General features: G+C 43.3%; 2 protein-coding genes across 5 annotated transcripts; one reads left to right on the top strand and one right to left on the bottom strand.

The window, feature by feature from the left end:
- Window positions 1-699: 699 nt before the first annotated feature.
- phf11 (PHD finger protein 11) lies at window positions 700-12,270 on the top strand. Its single transcript, XM_075479322.1, has 18 exons — window positions 700-952; window positions 2,096-2,200; window positions 2,290-2,423; window positions 2,539-2,567; window positions 2,704-2,777; window positions 5,219-5,289; window positions 5,380-5,429; window positions 5,519-5,589; window positions 5,684-5,706; window positions 6,869-6,945; window positions 7,046-7,104; window positions 7,269-7,291; window positions 7,606-7,640; window positions 7,725-7,786; window positions 8,083-8,206; window positions 9,134-9,379; window positions 9,482-9,553; window positions 11,422-12,270. Exons 1-18 carry the CDS (start codon window positions 842-844, stop codon window positions 11,496-11,498), a joined length of 1,443 nt encoding a protein of 480 aa, XP_075335437.1. The 5' UTR covers window positions 700-841; the 3' UTR covers window positions 11,499-12,270.
- LOC142396500 (RCC1 and BTB domain-containing protein 1-like) lies at window positions 8,429-21,881 on the bottom strand. Of its 4 annotated transcripts, none has more exons than XM_075479318.1 (12): window positions 21,764-21,881; window positions 19,755-19,986; window positions 18,450-18,600; window positions 18,201-18,367; window positions 16,561-16,719; window positions 16,342-16,449; window positions 16,085-16,227; window positions 15,808-15,998; window positions 14,993-15,119; window positions 14,759-14,910; window positions 14,496-14,626; window positions 8,429-13,631 (listed from the first exon to the last, which is right to left on the bottom strand). In XM_075479318.1, exons 2-12 carry the CDS (start codon window positions 19,878-19,880, stop codon window positions 13,491-13,493), a joined length of 1,596 nt encoding a protein of 531 aa, XP_075335433.1. In that variant the 5' UTR covers window positions 19,881-19,986; window positions 21,764-21,881; the 3' UTR covers window positions 8,429-13,490. The 4 variants fall into 4 exon arrangements, with proteins under 4 accessions (XP_075335433.1, XP_075335435.1, XP_075335436.1 ...); XM_075479320.1 differs by having other exon boundaries at window positions 13,547-13,631; window positions 14,496-14,558; XM_075479321.1 differs by lacking the exon at window positions 8,429-13,631 and adding an exon at window positions 13,652-13,863 and having other exon boundaries at window positions 14,496-14,558.
- Window positions 21,882-24,078: the final 2,197 nt, after the last annotated feature.

The following is a 24,078-nucleotide window of genomic DNA, read 5'->3' as shown; positions in this document are numbered from 1 at the left end:
ATGAAAGTGAAACTGTCCAGTTTGGTTGCCAGATTTCCGTATCCGTTACACTTTAATCAGGATTTGCTATGAGGAAAAAGTCCCATGGAGGAAAATAATGAATATTTTTTGAGACGGCACTAATATCAAAGTAGAAACGGCATCAAAATGCATCTTTATGTCCTTAACTATTATCATAGAGGGCAGCGAAAGAAATGATTGTTTTTATTTATTTATTTATTTTTACTCAAGATCGTGGATTCTGGAAAGCAACAGCTGTCGGTGCCATCCTCAAGTTACACATTTCACATTTAATGGAACAGAGTTCATCTTATCCGCAGCAGCTTCTCTTGGCGCATAGTAACTACGAAACAGCTCATGATGGCTATTAAAGGGATTGTGTCTGTTTTTAGCTGTAATAGAACATAAAATAAAATACATTTGGTTATTCCAGACCAGCCGCCACCAGATCCTGAATGAAAGTTTGAGAGATGATAAGGAAATATAGCTTTAATGCCCCGAAAACTGAAAATATTTGCAAAGCCTAAATATCAAAAACAATCTGGGTTACAACCCTGATTTTTTTTTCTTTTACTCGTAAAACATGACTTTGTTATCCTAACACCATATGCACGGTTGTTGTTTCTCATCACTGCGGGATAAAGCTTCTTTACGCCGGACTCGTTCTTCCGAGAATTGGGTAAACTCGATGGGGGGATGTTTAAGAGAACCTGGCAACCGCCAGGGGAAAAGGTCCAGGCCGCTGAAAAGCATTGAAACACAGTCCGGCGGGACATATGAGAAGTGGACCCACACTCAGACTGGATCGGAAGGTTTTATTTGACTGGTTTCATCGGTGGAAATGGGCAACGGTCGCAAAACGACCTGCGTCCTCTGTCGCCGATCGGAAGAGACGAAGATAACCGGAGCTTTGGCGACCAAAGAGCAAGTCACGGCTCATCAGAATTGTTTGGTAACTGCAACCATGTATATATTTTTTTTCTTTCAGGGTCTTCGTTCTTTATTTTCGGACGCGTCTCCGGCGCTAGTTAACTATCGCTAGTTAACGCAGAAACTGGCGCGGGTTCATGCATCGGCGCTAAGTTTTGCTAACTAGCCGCTGGTTTGTTAACGTCCTCGGAGCGGAAAGCTGAAACTCGAGCGGTGAAAAGTGAAGGGATGCGGTCTTACAGATTACTTTGCGCTCACATCTGGTTTTTCTTCCAGATCCCAAACAACGTAGAAGGTTTGAGGACATAACGCACACTGCAGTGTTCGTTTTCTGTCACTTTTTTAGTCGCTCCTCAGTGGACTCAGCAGGGAAACGCGATACTATTTATGATAACGCATAAGATTTATTGACGGCAGTATCAGTAATAAATAGGCCCATTTGGCTGCTTTAGGAGGCACATTTACAGTTAATAGTGTCACACTCTGCCTAAAAGAAGCTCATTAGCACCAGTGCTTAAGAAAGCTCTGCATGTGCATATAACTACTCGCTATAATGGAGGAAAAAAAGCTGATAGATTTTCAAATGAGTAGCTTTGAATTGATGATTAAATGTTTGAGTAATCTCTCAAATTTAAAGAAACGAGCCAAACTCTCTGATTCCAGCTCTACTAGAATTACATACCTGATACAGCTTTTTTGTTTGTTTGTTTGTTTGTTTTTGGGGGGGGGCAGGAGGTGTAACTGCTGATATTTTATGGACGAGCACATACCTCCAATGTGAGTAATCATCACTGACTGTTGTCATCGGTGGCATGTTTAACAGAAACTCCATTTCTGAAAGGGGCCCAGAAATAATGTTGTTGTTTTTTTTTTTTGGTAAGTTTGCAACTACAGGCTCCAGCTCCCTTCAAGGAATTGTGGAGAAGGGAAAATTCCTCATAGCCCAGGTTTAGCACTGGCTCAATGAAGAATGCAGCATGTTTTCCTCTAGAATCTCAGTCAACTTTATCTGCTTCACTGCTGTGTAAACCGGAGTGTAAATGAACCCTGCGCCCGTGCTGTAAAGTTGCTGGACTGGGCCCTGGATCTGCATTTAAAAGTGAAGCTTCTTCTTTGCCCTGCAGCAGAAACCTGTGAATTGCTAATCGTCCCCTTTGATCCTCAGCTGTACTCGTCTGGCATTTTTTGCACGGATTCTCCGCTGCTCCACGACCTGTTCGGGTTCTCTGTGGACGACGTTCTGGATGAGGTGAAACGAGGGAGCAAACTGGTAAACACTGCCGAAGCCGTCGGATCCCAACGATCTGCTGATTCTGTGCTGGAATCGGCCTCTCATTGTGACTTGCTTGTCTGCGCCAGGCTTGCTACTACTGTAAGAAGAAGGGCGCCACAGCTGGATGTGAGAACGGGCGCTGCAAGAAGTCCTTCCATTACCCCTGTGCTGTCCAGGAGGGAGCTGGGATCTTTGAGGATCACGAAAATGGGAAATTCGGGTCAGTCCGAAGTATCTTTGACAAATTAGTCCTGCATTCTGGAAAAATCCGATGAAAAGAAATAGTTTGCTTTCTCTTTTTCTAACACCTGCCTTTGTGTGTTTTCTTCCAACAGTCTGTTCTGTTTAAAACACCGTGAGCAAAGTAAGTTTGCCTCTATTCCCCCCCCCCCCCCCCCTTGTTTTCTTTCATTTAATTAGTATTATTAGTTTTTCAAAGTGCAAGATTTCCTGTCCAATTTTGTCCTTTTTTTTTTTTTTTTTTTTTTTTTCGTGGCCAGTAAACGGTGATTCTGCGAATGAACTCCAAAAGCCTCGACCCGCCAGAGCTCCCAGTGAAGCCGGACCGACCAAGGTTTGATTGTTGGGACTGTTGTTCGTCTTGAATTAAACGCGAAGTTCGTTTTTTTTTTCAAACCTGAACCTTACTTCTGGCATAAAATACGTTCATCTACTCACCGATAACAGTTTGGTGAATGTCGGGGTCCTTCTGACGCCATTTAGATCACTCGAGATCCCCGTGTATCCATATAAGAGGAGTGAACAGGGCATAGACAATACAGCCTCTAAATAAGGCATTAACTGTCTTTATTTCACCAATACTTTAAGAGGAATGAATGAATCAACGCGTACTGTTGCACTGTCAGTTCAGAGCTTCAGTGTTGTTGTTATCGGGGGCTATCGGGGGACTTACAGGAAGCTTTCTACACACGCGTCGAGTGGGATGACGTCATCGACGCGCCGCTGCAGCACAGCTCATTTACTCCGTGCTCTGTGACGGTCGGCTAACTTCACACGGAGTTTGCTACTGCTTGTTTTGTGCAACATGGCAGGATATTTATCAGATTTTGACAACGTGGACAACAACTTTGGCTGTGTTCGAAACCGCATACTACATACTTGCAAACTGCATACTGATCGATCAGACAGTATGCAGAGCGTTTACCCACTATGCATTTCGCTCCTGCACGAGCCGAAATCAGCCGCCCTGAAGCTGATTTCGCTTAAGCTCCAAACTCTGTAAACTTTAGCAACATTTTCAGGCGAGAAAGTAGTCGTTTAGATCCCCAACGTGTTGAAAACCTGACAAAATACCGGTTATTTACAATTTTGTTCCGACGAATTCGGCGCTACTAAAGCTAGCCGTAGTGAGCAACACACTTCTGGTTATTTTCACAAAATAAAATCCTGTTGCCTTTTATCATAGGGAAAGCCATTACGATACAATTAGTGCTTTTGTTTTGAAAACAGGAAGTGAATCTACCCTCGTTGTAGCTAGCTTGAAATTGCCGTTTTGACAGGAAATGACGATCGGCAACGTCACATTACGTTGCATCTTGGGTAGTTTGAGTATGAGTAGTAACAGAGAGTCTCTATTATGAGGAGAGGGAAAACTGGCGGCTATTTCCGGGTGGTACTGCACTCTAGGGGCGCCAACGAAGCAGTGCAGAGCACGCCGAACTCTATGGTGGTACTATGAAATCCACCTTAGATGCAGCCATTGCTTTGGATAGAATTTTTTTATATTTTTTCATTTTAATTTTCCTAAAGGCAGGATAAATTATCCTTTCAAACGGCACTTGGTTTGATTTTTTTTTTAGACTCACTAGATTTGTTTAAAATACACATTTATTCTCAGTATTGCATCCCGAGTGACGTCACGCATGTGGCATCACTTTACGGCATGGTCAGTCCTAGCGCTGAGCTAGCAGAGAGGTGTTAGCTCAAATAGTTACAGATTTCAGCACATCCCTTTTACATACTCTCTGACTAGCCTCTGGTTTAGCTTTGGTTGTTGTTAGCAGCACCAGGTTAGCACTCTGGCACAGTGGACGAGTGCCGTAAAGCAGCCGGTCGTAATCAGCCGTGCGTTCTTCAGATTCCATTAGCTAGATGCTAGCGGATACTGACTCGCAAATGCCAGACCTGTAAGAAAACAAAAAGATATAACTCCCAGGTTATTGTACTTTCGATATAAATCCACATCCCTCTGTCAGAAATCACAGTATTATTTTCAGGTTTCAGCCGCTAGCGGGGACATTTTTTGAGTTATTAGCGCCAGCCCTATGGAAAATGGTCATTCTGCACTCGCTCGCCAGCGCCCCCAGAGAAAATCAACTGAACTGCAGCCAAATTTTTTATAATGGGGCGAATAGGAAGTGGAACGGCTGTCTGTAAAAGGGCTGTGGTAGTAACCTCATGATGCATACCCAACATTTCGGCGAATCTAGTGTGCATCCGGGAACTTCTCGCTTACTCAAACTCGCATACTAACTCAAAAAGTTAGTATGAGTAGTAGAAGTATGCGGTTTCGAACACAGCCTTTGAGTACGATGGATGTCCTTATTGGAGTGAATGAGCTGTGCTGCAGCGGCACGCGCCATTGACGTCATCCCACTAGAAAGCCCCCGATAGCCCCCAATAACGACAACACGGAAGCTCTGAACTGACAGTGCAATAGTACTCGTTCATTCATTCATTCGTTCGTTTTAAAGTATTGGTGGAATAAAGACAGATAATGCCTTATTTAGAGGCTTTATTGTCAATGCCCTGTTCTCTCCCCGTTATATGGTCAGTAATCTAAGTATCGTTCAAAGGACGCCAACTTTCACCAAACTGTTATCGGTGAGTGGATGAACGTATTTTATGCCAGAAATAAGGTCCAGGTTTAAAAAAAAATAAATAAATAAACGAACATTCCCTTTAAAAGATGAACGATTCCAAATCAGCTCGAAGGGTTTTTGGACTCCTTGGAGCTAATAATGAAGTCTATGCTTTATGCTTTATTTTCGGGAGGTCTATTGCCTCGCCTGTGAGAAGACGGAGGGTAATATCAGCCTGGCAAGTTTGACTAACAGCATCGTTATGTGAGTGTTTCTTTCATCTCTGGTTTTGTTTTTGTGGTGCTTATGCACCTCTGTCGCATCTGTAACCTCCACAGGTTTGTGTTTTTTAAGGTCGTATTGTGACAAACACGCTACTTCGTCACACAAGAGGAGAAGCAACGGTAAGTGCGGCTCAGAGTTTTGGCTTCCGTGCTTTTATTATTGTTATTTTCTCTCGTTTCACCAATAAAACCGGTTTCTCGTTGACAAGGCGGTTCCTCGGCAGCCGGACCGTCTTCACACAGCAGCGACTCATCCGCTGCGACGCACTGCTCGTCCAAGGTGTTATTTATATTCACTTCAAACGAAGCCTTTTTTTTCTTTTCTTTCTCATCAAACTGGTTGTGATCTGACTTGTTCTGCCTTTGCTTTTCAGAGACGGTTGAGTCTCGGTGACCCGTAAGTGTGGGATATTTTTCCCAACCTTTCTTAATTCTGTTTTTAAAGCCTCTGATGTAGAATCTTCGCGCCTCCAGCTTTTCGCATGATATTTCACAGCCCCGTGTCACAAAAGTTATGAAGCTACCATCCACCTCCACGAAGAGCGTCCCGAGCGCACGCTTTCAGGGACAGAGACTACACACCGCCACAGTATAAGCGTCAACATTTGTGCTTTCAGCTGTTATGAAAACAGCATTATTATTATTATTACTTTATCAAAAGATCACCAAAAGATGAATATGAGACAAGAGGCCAGCCTTTCCGCTTTCATTTCCATGTGTTTACAGCTAGATCTGTGATGCAACTCCAGGCTTTTGCTGTTGTTGGATGGGTTGTTTTAGTTCGTTGTCTAGCGGAGTGATGAGGGATCCGATATGTCTTCTCTTTGATTTGGCCCACAGATGTTTGTTTTTCTTCATACTTCCGTGTTCATTGTGCCAGTGCCGTCCCGTGTTACATCATCCCGTCGATCAGTTTGCCCGTCCCAGTGGAAGCCGTGACATCACCTCCGCTGTGTTGGACAACATCACTTTGGTCGCCTCCAGGTTCATCTTTGTCTCGTGAATCCGTAAAACTTTGTCCCGGACCTTCTGAGCCACGTGGCACATTCCAATACGGCCTCTTTATTCTTACTGCAAATGAGCAATTTGCACCTTCTGCCCGTTTGTTCCCGAAGTCCTCTGCAAACCTTGGATTGGGACACGTATGGCCAGCGTTGTTGTTTGAATGATCACTGTAATGGGCAACCAAAAACACCTGTCACTGACACCTTCCGGTCATTTTTTTCCGACTAAAAGCTGCGGGGTTCTTTTGCCCATGTAGAGGTAAATGCCTGGAAATGTCGATCTCTTGTCTCATCTTCACCGTTTGATGTCAAACCTACAGCTTAAATAAAGGAACACGTCTTGCTGTTTAAACAGTTTTTGGAGGGAAGTGCAACTTTTATTCCTGCACAGTATTTCTTATTATTATGCATAATCTACTTTTTTTTCCTCATAGTTTAATCCTTGGCTTTGTGTCATGCTGACAAGCACTTTACTTAGCAAAAATGAGGATTTATACGGTATATAGATATATATTTATATAAAACAGTCTATGATGCTTGATCATTGTGTCGCAGGGAAGAAAAGGAGAGTCCCTCTAAGAGGAAATCGAAAGGATGGAAAAGGATTGCGTCCGATGATTCCTCGAACTCAGGTTGGTCCCTTTATAAGAAAGGAACACGTCTTTTTGCGGCTTTGTCTCTACGATGTACAGAAAGATACAAACGTTTCCCATACCCTGTTCTCTTCCACAGACAATGAACTTATTCCCCCGTTAGAGTCGGATTTAGATGACAGTGCAAACTCTGTTCCGGTACTAATCTAATCTTTGATTGATTGATTTATTTTTGTTTGTTTCCTTCGTGACATCATAATTATTCAAGGCTGAAGATGTTTTAATAATCTTTAAAATATTTTTTTTTTTCCCCTTTTGTCTGCGGATGATATATTTATTTTCTTTTGTTTGTTTTCTGTCAGCCGACTGTGCCTCAGCTGATCAGGTACAATATGATCTATTTTTTGCTAAACAACTGCACATTTGGAACAAAGGTGGCAGAAAACAAAATGCCTTGCTTGGTTTGGGTTTTATTGGCTTGCCAAATCTTTTATTTCTAAATCTAATCAGTAAAAAGTAACTCAAGTCATTCCAATTGAATTAAAATGAACTACTTGTTTCATGACTTTTCTAATACTCCCTCACAAAATACAGTAAGAGACCGATTTTCTAAGTTTTCTGACACCATTGTTAAGTTTTTATGGTGGTTTTGTTATGTTGGATTACAATATTGATGTACAGTATATTCTCCACTCACAGCACACACTCTGAGAAACCCACCGGTTCTCCAGCAGGTAGGCGGAGTTTACAGTAGCAAAATATTGTGTACTTCTGTTTTTTTTTGTTTTTTCCCCCCAACTCCTTATGTCCCCTTATAGGAAATCAAGTGGCCGATGAGGTCGGAGAGGAAAATAACGCCGAAGAAACATTCATATCCTCGGTGAGTTCTCAGATCCATTTCAGTGGATCCTCTTTCCTCAGCTGCTAGAAAATCCTCTCTGAGTTTCACTTTATTAATTTAATCATCTAATTTCTTACTCAGTTCCGGAGTAGAGTTTGTTTGAGATTCACTTTGTCTGCTCACAGCCTTTTTGTCTTTTGTTATTCTTACCTCCAGAAGATGTCAAAGAACAAAACTCAATAACTCTTCAAATGCGATTACACAGTGAGCGATTCGTGTTTGGGGCACCACCAGCAGAAGAACGTGCTAATGTGCGATGTTTTGTTTCCTCTCAGGATACCGAGTCAGAGAGTTTGCTGCCTCCTGTGAAGGACTACGTCATATCGGGGGCGTCAGCAGCACTTCCCCGACTTGTTTCGGTCGGGATGCAGACGGTCAAGAAAGAACCGTCAACTCAGGGTGAGGTCTCAGCTGCTCGGTATCTTGATTTTTAATGATTGGGACTCTTAACCATTTCCAATCGCTGTTGCTTGTTGAAACACGAGCCTGAAGCGATGGTGCGAGAAATAAGTGCACCATTGCTATACAAAAGTTTGGGCACCCCATTGGACAAACTGCAAAAACTACAGAAAATACAAACCATGACAAAATGAGCCTTTAATGAAGACCTAATTATGGCGGGGGGGCAGGGTTGTCTCTACAAAATGCATTATTAATCCACGCAGTCAAAATGATTGGCAACAAGAATTTAGGAGGTAGGAAGATTGAAATGTAAATTAACAAAGTTTGTTAAAGTTATTGTACAATGATGGGGGGGAAAAAAAAAAAAAATCGAAATGAAGGCATTTTTTGAGTGAAATGTGCAACCCGGTGCCTCGATGACAGAGCTCACCCATAGGCGTGAATGGATGGTCCAGTTGAATAAGGTCTCGAAGAAAAACATTTGAAGTCATACTAATAACAATGACAATTTGAAATAAAGGGTTTGCCTCCAATAGAAGCCTGGTACCCTAAGATGTTAGAGTAAATAAAGACCTCGGGCCTCTGACTGAGAAGCATCCAGCGAGCAAAATAAACCCTGAGACGTGCAACTGAACGTCATTTGCACACACTTCCAAATTTAACATGATAGAATTTTACAGTGACTTTCAAAGGTTTGGACACACTTGTGATAAAACATTTGCCTGCCTGGTCATAACAGTAAAGTAAGCAGGAATACCGCCACGGTACAACGAAGGCAGTTTCAAATTTAGGTGGGAAATACTCATTCACAAGGACGACACTTGCAATGAAGTCTAATCAAACGAGAAGCGCAGCAGTAACTCTGTAATCTTGAATCTAATTCGCTGTGATGGCTGTTTCTGTTCTTACAATCCTTTCCTGCAGAGAGCTCCCCTGTGCCGCCTCCCTCTCCAGGCCGCTGCCAACCTCACCATGTAGCCGGCTCTCCTCCCTGCTCCAGCTCGGTCATTCCCCCGGCGCCTCCCTCACACTCGCAGCCCGGCATCGACTCCGCCAGCTTCTGGAGGAGCTGCAACGAGGCCGGATGCACACAGGCCATCTTCACCGATTTCATGAATGGGATGAATGACATCTGCAGCAGAATCCAGGCCGGTCAGGCGAGCCAAGAGGGTAAGAGAGGAGACGAGATGCTCACAAGTCTGCGTTGACATCAGTGCCTCATCTTATTTTTTTTATTAAAGAGTGGAATAAAACGACATCTTCTTTCAACAGATTACAGTTGCGCTTTGTCAGTGATGGCGGCTTCTGGGAGACTCGTAGAGTTCGTGGCCAAGCAGCAGGAAGGTGAAGTAAACGGCAGACACTGAACCTGTGCAGTTGTGTCAAGCTTTATATCCGTTGGGTTGACTGCGTCCCCCCTCCTCCTCCCTCTGCATATCAGGAAAGATGGTATCAGAGATTATTGGGCTCCATCACTGGATGAAAAAGTGATAAGGTTGGCTCCAAATGATGGGAGGGAAACTGTGCAGTAGGAAAGGACAATGTTGTTACTTATCTTATGATGCCGTCTTTTGAAAAGCTGGTCAGATAGTTTGTGGTGCGTTGAAGGTAATATGTGACATATATATATTTATATAGTTACATACAAATACAAGAAACACTGTATCAGTAGGCTCGACTGGCTTGTAGAACGGTTTCAACATGCGACATAACTTAACCAACCGCATGTGTGATACTCTTCTGTATAATCCAGCCCGTTTGAATGTTATCATGACATAAGTCACATGATGCAGCAGTGCAACACCACCGTTTTCAGCTTTTCACTCCCTTTGCATCGGCTAACATTTTAATGCTGGTTTTGTATAGAAGCACAATGGAAATCGCCTTGGCGTGACCAACCATGATGGCTCCAACGACACCTTGTCTGTGACAGACCACTTGAGCCATGCTTGAACTCCACCCCTTTATATTGATGCCACAAACTGACTCTTCCCGGTTCACTTTCTTCCTTTTGGAAACTACAGCAAAGCTCCCTCAGCGCATTCAGGCTAGCTTGGTTAACGGCTCTCAGGCGTCTCGTAGAAGTGTATGATGCCGAACACAGGTCTGGGCTTCAGTCTGACTTATGTTCAGTAAGTCCTTTTGTAAGGAGTAAATTGGATACAGTTGTCAGGAAAAGTGACCGCGTTAAGGGTAACTGTTACCTCTGCAACTTGACTTTTACTAGTAGGTTAGCGTGACTCAGGCCAAGGCGTCAGAACAAGCGAGCTATTGGTCTAACATTAACTTGTTAGCAGGGTTCTGCTAATCTGTCACGACAAGTGGACTCAGATGTGAGCTGCAAGCTCGGAATTGATTCCACTGCTAGTGCTTGCAACGGATAGTGTATCACGTGAAATTCCCGCTATGGCCGTGGTTGTTACCCCTTCCAAAGGGTCACAAGCAAAAGCCAAAGAGGATGCATCACGACCCCCGTGCCCCGCATCGTCAATCTCGGGTAGGGACCCTCCTCCAATGAGGAGGGACGGCACCCTCTGGTATGTCCTGAAGGGCGCGCGCCACTACATGTCTCCAGGCCTCTTGTCTCATTATGGGATCTGTCCATGGTGTTAGATGCCCTCTCCCAACGTCCTTTTGCACCCATTGAAGGAGTAGGAATGAAATGTCTTTCATTTAAGACTGCACTGCTTTTTGGCTTCGATCACAGCCAAGCGAGTGAGTGATTTGCCTTTTCCATTCACGTTCACCAAGGTGCGTCAGCTACCCAATCCAGCTTTTGTTCCTAAGTGATAGAGTCATCATGCAGGTGGAGCGATCGGTATCTGCTGTTCATGGCTCCCGAGATCATGCAATTTGTGAAGTTAAAGAAAGAATGTTGGGCTACTTAATGTAATCCCTGGTTCTTTGATAACAGAGTGAGGCATTTCACCAACACATCCCTTCTTGCATGGACACGGACAGAAACCTCTCTAGAATGAGCAGTTGGCCATATCAATACCGTTATCAAAGAGCCAGAGATCACATTACGGTTGATGAACCTTTGAGTGCAGCTTAAGTTTCTGTTGAACTGAGCGTGCTTTTAAAAGCTCCTTTTATTAGATCTATGAGCACTGAATTCAGCCTACTTGAACGCTTTTTTTTTTCTGTGTGCAATGCATGTCCTTGTTTTAATATTATTCTTACTTTTAAATGACCACTTACTCTGGTTACAGAATTACAAAGGAAACAAACGGAACTGCAAAAGGCGGCGGCAGCCATGAAGGAGGTGGTCTCAGCACTGAAGAAATGAGTCCATCATCAGCTGCTGAAACAACACTGGAGTCGGTTTATTTTATTTAGTTTTTGATTCCCACCATTTCATTTCGAACACATTTTGCTTTTTTCAATGGATTTTTAATTTAATAGTTAAAACTGTGGTCGGGCTGGGTATGAAAATAAGAAACCGTACTGTTGTCAGTGGTGACGAAAACATACCTGCAGGGATGAAACTTACGAGCCAAACCAAGTTTGCACCTTTGAATCGTTGAACTATTTAATTTTTATACTGAGACTTTTTACCTTAAGTGAGAGGATTTTGTAATGCAGAATGTATTTTATTATATCTGTATATTGTAAATAAATCTGTTTTCAAGCCCAAGGATCTTGTTGGAAAAGAACGGTTACAGTGAAATGTTGGAGGGAATTTGTGTTTTCAGAAGCTTGTGTGTTCTTATAGGTCAGAAAAATGTATTTCTTGTTCTTGAACCATTTACCAGTTGTTTTTTTTAATGTTGCACATGTTCCGATCTTTTTCTCGTAATGTATATTAACAAAACATGAACCAGACAGAACAAGATGGTCTGAAATGTTTCTGTGCTAGAGAGCATATATTAGAGTTATCCAATTAAATAATCAAGCATTTAGGGATTAATAATGTACTATTTAAATGCAGTCACTACCAACTTGGCAACCAGGTCTGAAAACCAGGCATTTTTCTTCCTTTAAAGAAAAGAAAGGTTTCCTTAGACCTAAAAAAATTCAAAGTTATTTGTGTTGTTGGATAAAAAAAATGACAAAACAAACTTTTTGGACTCACTTTGTGCTTCTTTTACGCTGCGGATCTTGTGTTGAACATCTGTTAAACACAAACACGCAGTCTTCCAAACTTGCCATGTTGACAGAGAACTATCAGATCCACGTCTTTTTATTAGATTGCAGAGGTCACATTATTTGAACTGGCACTTCATAATACTCAGTATTAATACATTCTTACTTCATATAAATTTGCAAATATATTCTTCAGCAGCAGTGCAGATATCAAACAACTTTAGAAACGATAATACTGTCAAATGGTTTCAACAAACCATAGATGTGTCCCGATAGTGGGAAAAAAAAAATAAAAAATTTAAATCCGTAGCGAAAGGCCACATGCCTTTAACTTGTCTGATTTACTGTTGACACATTTGTAAATGCATCAAAAACCAGTTCTGTGCAGGTAAAAGCAGACAAACTAAAAAAAAAAAAAAGAAGCTTTTTACACGCTGGAGCCGTAGCTGCCCACACTAAAACAATACAACCTATGAAGTCTGCAATTTAAGACCCTACTGCAGTGGACCTCGCTCAGAACCAAAGTTCCCAGCTTGTCTTACCGCATAGAAGGGAAATAAGCCGTAGAAACCACTAAAAAAATAATAATACCTGACTTGAGGTTGACCTAAATAGATGCAGCTTTGGATGCCGCCGCAATCGTAATCAGTCGGTGTTCATAACTCTTGTTGTATCCTTACATTTACAAGTGGAAAGAGTCTCATGTTTAACCTTAAAAAAAGAAAAGAAAAACATGAAACTAGATGGCACAACAAAAGTATCACATGATCTTCCAATAAGAAAAGGGAGAAATCGTATGCAAAAAAACACGAGCGCAAACCCAGTGAGCAACTTGGTCTCTGGCAAGTTCGAAAGATGAACCCTCATTAAGCAACACAAGCTTTTGCAAACATCTGATCTCCTACTTTAAACAATGTTTAGATTCATACGTAAGGCACAGTGGGAAACTGCTACTGCATTGTGAGCCGATGCTGCTCCCAGTCTGCTTGTAATCTCATTATGTCCGCTTTATAGACATTGTAGTCAGAAATGAGAGTCAAACCAACCTGATAGCTTTGGCGATCATGTACTGATTTCCAACTATCGGTGAATGTGTGTGCAGTTTACAGGAGGTGATGAAATACTTAGTGAAGTCCCCTCTGGGCTCCTGCAGCATCCCCTGCATGTGTTCCCATCATCACACTCAGGGTAGAGGTCAGTTTTTGAAGGCCCCACAGCGACTGGCTCGACATATGAAGTCTTTGAGCAGATTGCCATCAATCTGCCAGAAGGCATCAGTCTGGGTCACCTCAGTCAGGTGATTTACACAGAACTTGAAGCAGAAGTCCTCCAGGTCCTGAATGACAAATAGAAGAGCAAAAAATAACCAAAGCGTGCTATATTTTGATCCAGTGTTCTCAAAGAAGAATGGCCCCAAGTCTCAGGGGGAATAGTTAGAATAGTTAGATAGAAGCTCACTGCCTGTGACGCTGCTTTGTGAAGGTCTAAAGAAGGTGGGAAGGAGGCCAGTTCAGCTCACAGTAAAGTCAAGAAACAGGTGAACAGCTTCACTCTGACAAAGGGTGTCACTGCAAAACAAAACAAACCGCTAGCCTGGCTCTGTCACCCGTCAGCTGCCTGCTAGGTGCAGAAACGTTCTATAATGCTGCTTGTCTGGAGAAATAATCTAGCACACAGAAGTTCTTTATAAACCACAGCTTTTGTTTTGGACAGATGCAACAAACAATATATGACACGTTGAGCCGTTTGTTGAGGTGCTACTAAAGGCATTACACTACCGTCGGGCAGATTTGGCAAGCTGTTCTCCTGTTTGAAGTCTTTTTGCTGTAGAGACCTAAATTTATGAAATCAACCTTTTCTTCTCTCTCCCTGTATAAGAGTAAGGTTAAATAAAGCCAAATTTGGAAAGAAATAGGGCCACAATGCATATATAGGGCAGATGTTCAGCTCTACAATCACGGAGCAATCCACCGGTCTAGTGTTCTGGGCTTTTCTTTCTGGCTGTTGCCCTTTCCAAATGTTCTGGGACAACCCCGTTTTCTCAGAGGCTGCATGCAAGTCGAAAGGCACCCAACGTGTTTTTTTTCGCCAACATTACTCGATATTAATCAAAGAGCACATGGGAACCTCCTGTGAGGTAAAACTTTCTGCTTTCTGTAAACTGTGTGCGGACAGAACCGCTGACCGTCGGGAGACTGACCTCAGCATCGTAGCGCACAGCAGCAGACAGCAGAGAGAAGGCGTTTTCCACCGTGATTCCCCGCTTGATGATGTGTTGACACAAACGTTTCAGCCGGTTTTCACAATACGACGTGGCCAGATCCAGCAGCCCTGCGGGGTGCGCGGGCGCAGACAGGAGAAGTGCAAGCATGAACACCTCATAATGGCGAAAAAACAACAACAACAAAAAAAACAGCAGGGGTCAGGATATTAAGGGTGAATGTGTGTGTGTGTGTCTCTGACCGATTGCATCTTCAGGAGGCAACTCCACATTATCCGTATAGAGGAACTCAAGGAAGGAGCGATAGACCGGGTAGGAGAACTGGTCTATTTCAATCACCTCCTTCATGTCTTCATTCCAGTGAGACTGAAACATTGATCTGAAGTGCTCACACCTGCACAGCAAAGACAGAAAATAGACAACGCTTATACAAAAACTCTTCATTCACGATGGGTTTTACTCCGTGAGATCTGGACCTGATTTTGAGAACTGCTTTGTGGACATAGATGTATTTGCCATCAACGCAGAACTTGAGGTCCGCCGTCTCTGGATTGTCAAACTCTTTCTTCAGAGACTGAGCCACAGTCAAGAAGTCATCGTGCTCTGTTGGGAAAATAAATCAATCAATCGCCAAAAATAAACATTCAGGCATCCAGGTCAGTCAAAAGAAAGGCAATTTTTCCTACACACAGTATAACCAGATATTACAATGGCAATAACTATGGCTCAGATTGAGCGATCAACGGAAATACTGCCCTTTAATCTTTCCAATTAAATGCTTATCCAGTGTTACCTCGAGTGTGTCAGTCAGTGCATGGCAAGCCAGTGACACAGTAGGAAGTAAATACGGTTTCCAAAAAGGCTTTCCACAGCAGAAAAGGAAACGGGTAGTGTAAAATAATCTGCCCAGTTTAGTCTCTTTGGTTGGCTTTGCCTGGAGCCTATCCCACCTGCCATTGGGCAAAAGGCAGGGCACACTCTGGACAGGTCACCAGTCCACCGCAGGGCGACACAAATGAAACAAAAAACCATGCACACTCAATCACCCGAGTTGCCAATTAACCTGACATGCATGTTTTTGGACAATGAGAGAAAGTCGGTGTACCCGGAGAGCACCCACGCATTCGCTCAAATGGAGGCTCTCAGACTGGTTTAAATTTGCAGCTACCATACGACATCTATTTACAGAAAGTAAACGTTTACCACAGAATCACCTGCCCACTTCTACACCTGGGAATGCAGATTTTTATCACTGTAAACATGAGTATGACTAAGCAATTTCCTAGCTTACCCATGGAAAGAAGTCGCCACACAACTGAGGGGGTTGCGAAACACGCAAAGACGTCGTCTGTGCAGGAAAAGTGTGTGAGGTGAGGCAGCACTATGGACTGGCCCCTGCACTGGCCCCACATGTACACCTGACCACTCTGAGTCTTTGCAGCCGACGTGTGTGTGGAGTGACAAGCGGCGATCTCTACAATTCTGTAAAAGAGGCAGAAGAGAAGAAGTAAGCCGGTTGTGGTGTAATGACGGGAGGGGTCGTCGGGTGTGTTGACGGACTCGGTCACCTCTCTTTCTCAGTCATGATCTGAACTGGGCTCAGCTGGTTGCTCTTGTTGCCAGTGCCCAGCTGTCCGTACGTGTTGGCACCCCAAGCATAAAGCAACCCCTCATCTGTCAACGCCATGGCGTGGGCATAGCCCGAGACAATCTGGGGAATAAACAAAAGGATATTTAACTCATTTAACTAAATGAACTCAATTGAACTATTTAAACCAACTATTTACGCATGTTTATGAGGAGTTTCAAGTGTGCAGTCTCACACCTGCTGCACACATAAACCTTGTAGAGCAAGAAGTCGGCAGGGAGTGAGCTGGTTCCCGTTATTTCCAAGCCCAAGCTGTCCGTTCCCATTGTAGCCCCAACCATACACCTGCACGGAGACAAAGACAACGTGAATGGTGCGGCAATCACAGCGGCATACCAGTGGGGTTTGTTTTTGGGGTTTTTCGCCTCGCTCCAGCTAAATCTGAAAAACAATCACCTCTCCATTGTCCACTACTGCCAGTGACGAGGTCTGACCACAGACGACACCCACAACCACCTTGTTCTGCAGGCAGCTGGACACTCTGCGGGGCGTGGGCTGGTTCGCTGTGGAGCCTGAGCCCACCTGACCGCAGTTGTTGTAACCCCACGCATACACCTGGCAGACAAGAAGGGGACGGTGAGAGAACCCATACGTTCAAAAAGGGTGAAGCCTGAAAGGTTAAACCGAGTCATTCAAGCGAGTTTCGCCAATGCTTCGGAAGCATCCGTCATGCTATGGCAGCACTGAAGAGACAGGGGCTATGTTCGAAACCGCATACTTCTCCTACTACTCCTACTACTCCAACTGACTTTTTTCCCCGGATGCACACTAGATTCACCAAAATGTTGGGCATGCAACATGAGGTTACTACTCATACTCAAACTACCCAAGATGCAACGTAACGTGGCCGATCGTCATTTACTGTCAAAACGGCAGTTTCAAGCTAGCTACAACGAGGGAAGGTTCACTTCCTGTTTTCAAAACAAAAGCACCAATTGTATCGGAATGGCTTTCCCTATATTAAAAGGCAACGGGTATTTTATTTTGTGAAAATAACCGAAAGTGCGTTGCTCACTGCGGCTAGCTTTAGTAGCGCCGAATTCGTCGGAACAAAATTGTAACTAGCTGGTATTTTGGCAGGTTTTCAACACGTTGGGGATCTAAACGACTACTTTCTCGCCTGAAAATGTTTCAAATGTTGCTAAAGTTTACAGAGTTTACAGCTTAAGCGAAATCAGCTTCAGGCCGGCTGATTTCAGCTCGGGTAGGAGCAAAAATGCATTGTGGGTAAACGCTCTGCATACTGTCTGATCGATGAGTATGCCGTATGCAAGTATGTAGTATGCGGTTTCGAACGCAGCCACTGGCTTTGAGCCACAGCTGTTCACCTTTTGTCATTCATACTGGCTGATCAGAGGGGGCAAGGGCCATATCACTGTGTGCGTTTTCTAATAAGAAACTGGCACTGTGGAGTCAGCTGTGGGTTCCTCTATGCCTGCTCGCCCTTATGCAGACACACCGATTCAGTTCTGTGACTCACTCTGCAGAAACGCATCAGTTTTGACCCTCCATTGCAGCTCTGTACCATACAACTAGGTGATCACGCCTAGAACGAACAGGGCGAAAACTACTAAGAGGGGATGAGAGACAGCAGAGCATGAACTGCACTGGTTGAACGGGCTAGACAGTGAAAGAAGACAGGGAGTGGCAGACCTTCTCCTTTTTAGTGCACTCTGTGTACTGTGGCTCTGACCTGCTCCAGCGAGGCAGCCGACTAATCTGCCTAATCCTCTCAGTCCTTCAGACCACAGTGGGAATGCAGATAATTGGCCTGAGGGAATTTTTTTTAGTTCCTTGGTTAAAAAATAAATAAACAAAATCCCTAAAGCTAAAAGTACAGGGTACTTTTTGTCAGAACGCAGGGAACAGTTTAGAGCACAATAGATTCCTTATTGTTGAGCTTAGTTTTCTCAGCTTTCAGGTTGGACTTTGAATTCTGCTGGAGTTTCCATGACTACACACTAAGGCCTCTATCTTCTATTCCGCATAGTTCTGTTGGCATTCTACGTTTCTTTGTTTTTTTTTATATCACTTACCTCTCCAGAGTCAGTCAGAGCCATGGAGTGGTGAGAGCCACAGGCCACCTCTGTGACCTTCTTATTGAGCAGGTTAGCAGACACGAGCACTGGAGCTACTCCTTGATTGGTTGTCCCATTTCCAAGTTGGCTGTAGCCATTATGCCCCCAGGCAAAAAGCTCTCCATCTGAAACACAAAAAGATGAGTCATTCTGCTGCACTTTTTCTTCTCCTATTGCAAAGAGAAGGTTAACAAGTTCTAAAGCTACCCTCTGTGGCCAGCAGGATGTGGGGTCCGCTGCCGTAGCTCAGGCTCACCACCTTCCTACCGCTCAGGAAGTCCAGTTTCTTAGGTACAATGGTGCTCTGGCTGTCCCCTGTTCCCAGGCAGCTACTGCAGTTCAGCCCAAAGACATACACCTGAGTGTTGGTGGGAGCAGGGACAAAAGAGAGGACGTGAAATGCGGAGCAGTGATAAGGACGGCTAAACAGAGACAGCATCGTTACCTTCTCAGCTTACTGAGAAGGTAACGGGTCATTTTCCAGACACACAAATATCAACACCAGCAGTTGGATGTAGTGCCAAACGTCTGACCGTTCACACACAACTTGGATTAATATCAGCAATGATTGGGGGCTATGTTTTAATATCTACTTTAACACGTGCAGTGTGACATTCATATTGATGTTATTTTGACATGTAGCTCTAACCAAACGGACACAAAGGGGACCAAACCAAGATTACAGTTTGTTCTAAAGCTGACTGGTGAAAATAACCGCATAGATATATAAATTATGTAAAACAGGGGTTTTTGAAGTCTGTGGGACTCTCGTCAGACATAACTTGGAGAAAAAAAAAAGACATCCCCTCACTCCTCTATAGATTACATGCTAAGTTCTGCTTAACTGCTGTTTGTGTATGCGATCATGATTAAATGTATGTTGTTGTACATTTATTTTTGACTCTGGGGAAAGTTGGAAAAGTCCAATACTGCCAAAACCTTCATATCTTTCCCTTAACCACAGTTAGGCCCTTAGGGCCTGTGCAAACACTTTGTACAATGTATGTTGGAGTCAGAAGTTGGAGGTTATCTTGAGGAGTCACAGCACAGGGGGTCAGGGGGTCATCCATCGCTACTTGTTCTTGGTGTCAGTTGTTTGTGTGTGTGTATATTATATATATATATATTTTTTTTTTTTTTTTTAATTATTATTTGGCTCTTGGGCTCCCCCTGCAGTTGTGGGACGTGACACCACTGTTGTACATAGAAATCTCCATCTGAGCCCTGCACATGCACAGCCATAAACATGCATTTGTTGTCACGCTGACAGAGACACCATCAGAAGCCACCAAAAATGTCAGGCAATGTGGTGCTGAAAGCATGTTGTTCTCGTCTTAATGTGAAACTTTTTAATGTGGTATTGACAGAATCTAAAAGCTGGATGTAAAGAAGAAATCCCGTAAAAAAAAAAGCAGGTCTTCTGAGTAGAAGTTATCTCAAAAATAACACTGAAAATGTTACATCATCCCTTGTATGATCTACACCCAACCATTACCCTGCGTTTCCTCTGACCTCATCATCACTGGTGATGTAGATGGCCTCATTAGCAGACGAGCCAAACACAGACGCCTTCTGGATCGAGGAGAGCTCCTCGGATCCCATCAGGCTGAAAATGGGCCATTTGGTTACATCCACCATGACGTGCTGGCTGTGAGCTCGCAGCGAGGATGGAGTGGCGAACCTAAAAGCAAAGGCAGGGTGGGGGGCAGGGGCCGGATGGGCAACGCCGCCACTGCTGCCGTTACTGCAGAGAGTGGGAGAACACAGAGTCAAAGAATGCACGCTTGTAAAAGAAGGTCTACATACTTTTGTGCTGTCACTAAAGATTGAAAAACACTTTACAGTAAAGTCCAAACATTTAGTTTTCAGACGGGTGGGACAGTTTCACGGTCTGGTTCAACTAATTCACAAACATACAGCCCCGTTGAGTAAGAACTACGCTGAACCCACTCGCGACCACACTGAGATTGGAGAGAGGTTCGAAGATACAAGGTCGGTATGTATAAAACACCTGGAAGTCAAATTTGAAGTGATTGAACGATCTTCTGCTTGAAGTCTTTACATCTAAAAACAGCAGGGATTCGTTTCGGCCCAACACTTCCAAGTGGAGAGGCGAATAAAAAGAAAATGTATTTTTGAAAGTGTTTGGGGCTAGTCATTACACAAGGCAAGACAGGACAAGGCTGTTATGTATGTTTTTCCTTATAAAATGACAGTTTGTCCACATTTTTTCTTGAAGCAGCCTTCAGGAATAGTTCTCCAGGCTTCTTGAAGGACATTCCAAAAGCTCTTCTTTGGATGTTGGCTGCCTTTTGTCCCGTTCTCTGTCGAGATGATCCCACACTGCTTTGATAATGTTGAAGTCTGGGCTCTGGGGAGGATTCATCCCTCCATTAGATCTGTTGCCACTGATTTTCAGTTCACTTCTCGTGTCATTCCGCATACCTCAACCGCTTCCCTTCCTAAAGAACCGCTTTTTGGAAGCCACCCTTCCATGTGGAGATAATTTCTGATGAGGCTTTCGCAAAGAGTCAATCAACCGAATCACCTTCTTGGTCCAAAATGACCCTTTTTACATCCAACTGCGTTATCGTTTCCATTATCCGTAGATGAAACTAAAGAAACAGGAGCAAACAGTCTCTTTGCAACAGGCTGACGGTGACAAAGTACCTAAAAACGATTATAAATACATTCTTTGATCATTACGTGTAGATAAAACACTGGTTCATCCCTTGAGTTAGGTGCTCATGAAATGGCAAGGTGCAATGGACTGAAAATGAGTGAAAAAGCTGCCAATGTTAGAAGAAAAAAAAAAGTTGAAGAAATCTCCAGAAAGCCTGGGAAACCATCGCTCAAGACCACTTTAACAGATTTCAAGAAGGCCTGTCTCCATAGAAAAAAAAAATATATACATATATAAAATGCGGGGTGGCTCAATACTTTTGCATGGTCCCGCTCGGTTTAAGTGTTAAATAAAATAAGGAGATTATTTAAAAAAAAAAAAATTCAATCATCTCCGTAACACCGGATTGCTTAATCAGTGTACACCTCGGTGCTGCAGCTTTAAGTTAAATGACACGCTTGTCTCCAGACATGACTTCCCAGATATAACCTCTCGGAGGAGGATTAAGGCTTTCGGAGAAATTTGACTTAATAGGCGTTGAAAGTGTCGACAACCGGGACGGCGGGGCTTTAGGTTTTGTAACTGCATCGTTAAACCGACGGCAGCCGTTGACACTCGGCTACAACAAGGGTCCAGCACAAAATTTATTATTTTTTTTTTTTTTACTGTAACGCGAAAGCTTACTGGTTCGTGTATGCCATTGTTACAAAAGTACAATTCAGCCAACCGACCCGCTCACACAACTCAGCAAAAAGCGTGAGGAGCTAGTACTGGACATATCCGTTTGGAAAGTCGCTTTAATCTGCTCTACTTTTTATTTTCACCCCTCCTTCTTAACAAGATACCGTTAGCATTTTAGCCTTGAATGAAAGACTAGTTACATTTCCGTTAGACTCACCTGTTTGATAAGTCCGTTTGGGAGGCAGTTAACGGTTCCGGTTAAAGGTTTCACCATAGTCTATGGAGGCAGCTGGTGACCGTTGGTTTTCACTTTCTGAGCTGGAGCTGCCGCGCTCACTCCTGACGTTTATTTGCGGAAGTGAAGAAATTAGGAGCGGGAGGGAGGGTCACGTGATCACAAGACCCAAACAATCACTTGCAGACGGCAGGGAGGGGAAAGCAGGTTTAGAACAATTCCCAACGACATTTCCTAAACATTTTCCCAGTTCGGGACACGCCGTTACGGATCTAAGAGACTTTTATCTTGAATTATTCTTTTTCTGTCTCCGGTGATGTCTGGAAACGCATAAACGGAGTTGATTTTACCCCGAGCTCATATCAGCTGCCTCTCAAAACGCGTTTTCCTTATTCCCAGCCATTTGGATGTTTGACTTGATTGTGCACTTTGACTCAGAAATGCCGGTTTTAAGTTTATCTGCAGAAAAGCAATAAATTTTTTTTTTTTTTTTTTTTTAAAACAACCTTACCTGAGGAAGGCAAATTATGATTTTGTGACACCGTTGGTCAGCAAGTCATGATCCAAAAATGAAAAATTGTGTTAATAATACAGCAAACAACTACAACTTCTCAGTTAAGTTGGGAGAGATCGAGATAGAATGGACACTGAAATACAGTGCGTCCTCTTTGACTGTGGGAAAGAATTCCGCAGCTCCTTAAACATCAGGCAGACTGTAATATTTGTTAAGGGGGATGACATGTGAGCACGTCCACTGGCAGAGGAAGCTTGTTTAACCCAACCAGAGGCTCCCAAACAATACATAAACAATATGACATGTTTTGCAGTTTCAAAGGTCATCTCAGCTCAAATGTTGAGGGAGCTTCCTCTTATGCAACACTATATGTCATTTGAGTGTAAAATTCACAGTAAAAATAAAAAAGGTGTCTAAAAACAGGAATTAGAGCATGCAACAGGTACTCTGTAAGTCTTCAAAAAATAATAAATTGGCACAAAACAATAGCCGGACAGTAAACACAGGGAATGGGATTGGGGGTCAAGCAGGGTTAATGTGTGTTTCACTTCGAGGAGAGATGGCTTTGTTGAACTTTTTTTTTTTTGCAGTTTTTGACAGGAAACCCAAAGTCTCAGTTTATCATTGCTCAGCTTGTGGAGAAGGTTTGGGAGGGCCTTAATCCGTCTGACGAGCACTTCGCCGCAAAAAAAAAAAAAAAAAAAAAAACTACTCGTGTTAACTTTCATTCAACTTGAAAACAGCTGCTGTAGATGTGAATCACAACACTTGCAAGCATGAAGGATCCAACGGCTAAACAGCAAGTTTATTTTGGTTAGAATCAGAAACACAGAATGTCCTGAGGGTGAGATGAGGAGATGGCAAAATCCCCTGAAATTATGGCAATGATGATTTGAGGCATTGAGGAGGATGAGGATGAGAGAGGGGGGGGGGGGGGTAATGAGTGGGAGAAATGGTGTATTACATTGTTCAGTGAGTTAGATTGGAGGGGAGCAGTTACTCTCAACAGCAGAGAGCAGCACTGACCATTCTCATAGCAAACTCAACAACAGGGAGACTACACGATACTGCAGCCACATCTCCCTTTTAAAGACTCTCCAGTTGCTCATAGGTTTGTTTGTTTCGACTTTTTCTTTTCTTCCTATTCAATAAAACATAGTTTTAGTTGAAATGAAAAACAAAAGGCACAATGATTTTCAACTCATTCTTGTCTTTAATATGCACAAGAGTTGAAAGCATCAATGAGCCACCTTAAAGAGAGGAATTCAATCTAAAATTTATAAAAAGATATAAACAATCAGAGGCCAAAACGCTGTCTGTTGCTTTTCTCCTATTATTTCTTCTTCTTCTTTTTTTTTCTTTTTTTTTTTAAAACAACTTTTCATTAGCAAGTAAAAATCTTGCAACAAACATAAGCTTGTATCCAATTTGGATACAAGGCAACGAAATTGTAAATCTTTAAAGTGGCTCGGTCTAGTCTGCTAGTTCATGACTGTACACCCTCTCTGTAGTTTTGTTCAGTAATAAACAGCTAGTCCCAAAAACAAGACTGGGTCTGCTCATATCAACCTCACCCAATATTTAAAGCCCCCCCCCCCTTCCATGCTTCGACCCCCCTCTAAGTAGTTAGCAGCCAACCGGAGGATCTTAAAGTCTGTGAGACGAGGACTAGGGGACAGGATTAAAGCTCTACGCCATAAACCCGAACCCCAAAATAGCGACTTGAACATTGGGACGGTGCGGCTGAAACCCCCATCACCGCCCGCAAAGAGGAGGGGGGGGA

This window comes from Odontesthes bonariensis, chromosome 12 (assembly GCF_027942865.1).
Source record: "Odontesthes bonariensis isolate fOdoBon6 chromosome 12, fOdoBon6.hap1, whole genome shotgun sequence".
Lineage (NCBI taxonomy): Eukaryota > Metazoa > Chordata > Actinopteri > Atheriniformes > Atherinopsidae > Odontesthes > Odontesthes bonariensis.
The sequence above is the reverse complement of the archived record's forward strand: the minus strand, read 5'-3'. Positions and strand labels throughout refer to the sequence as shown.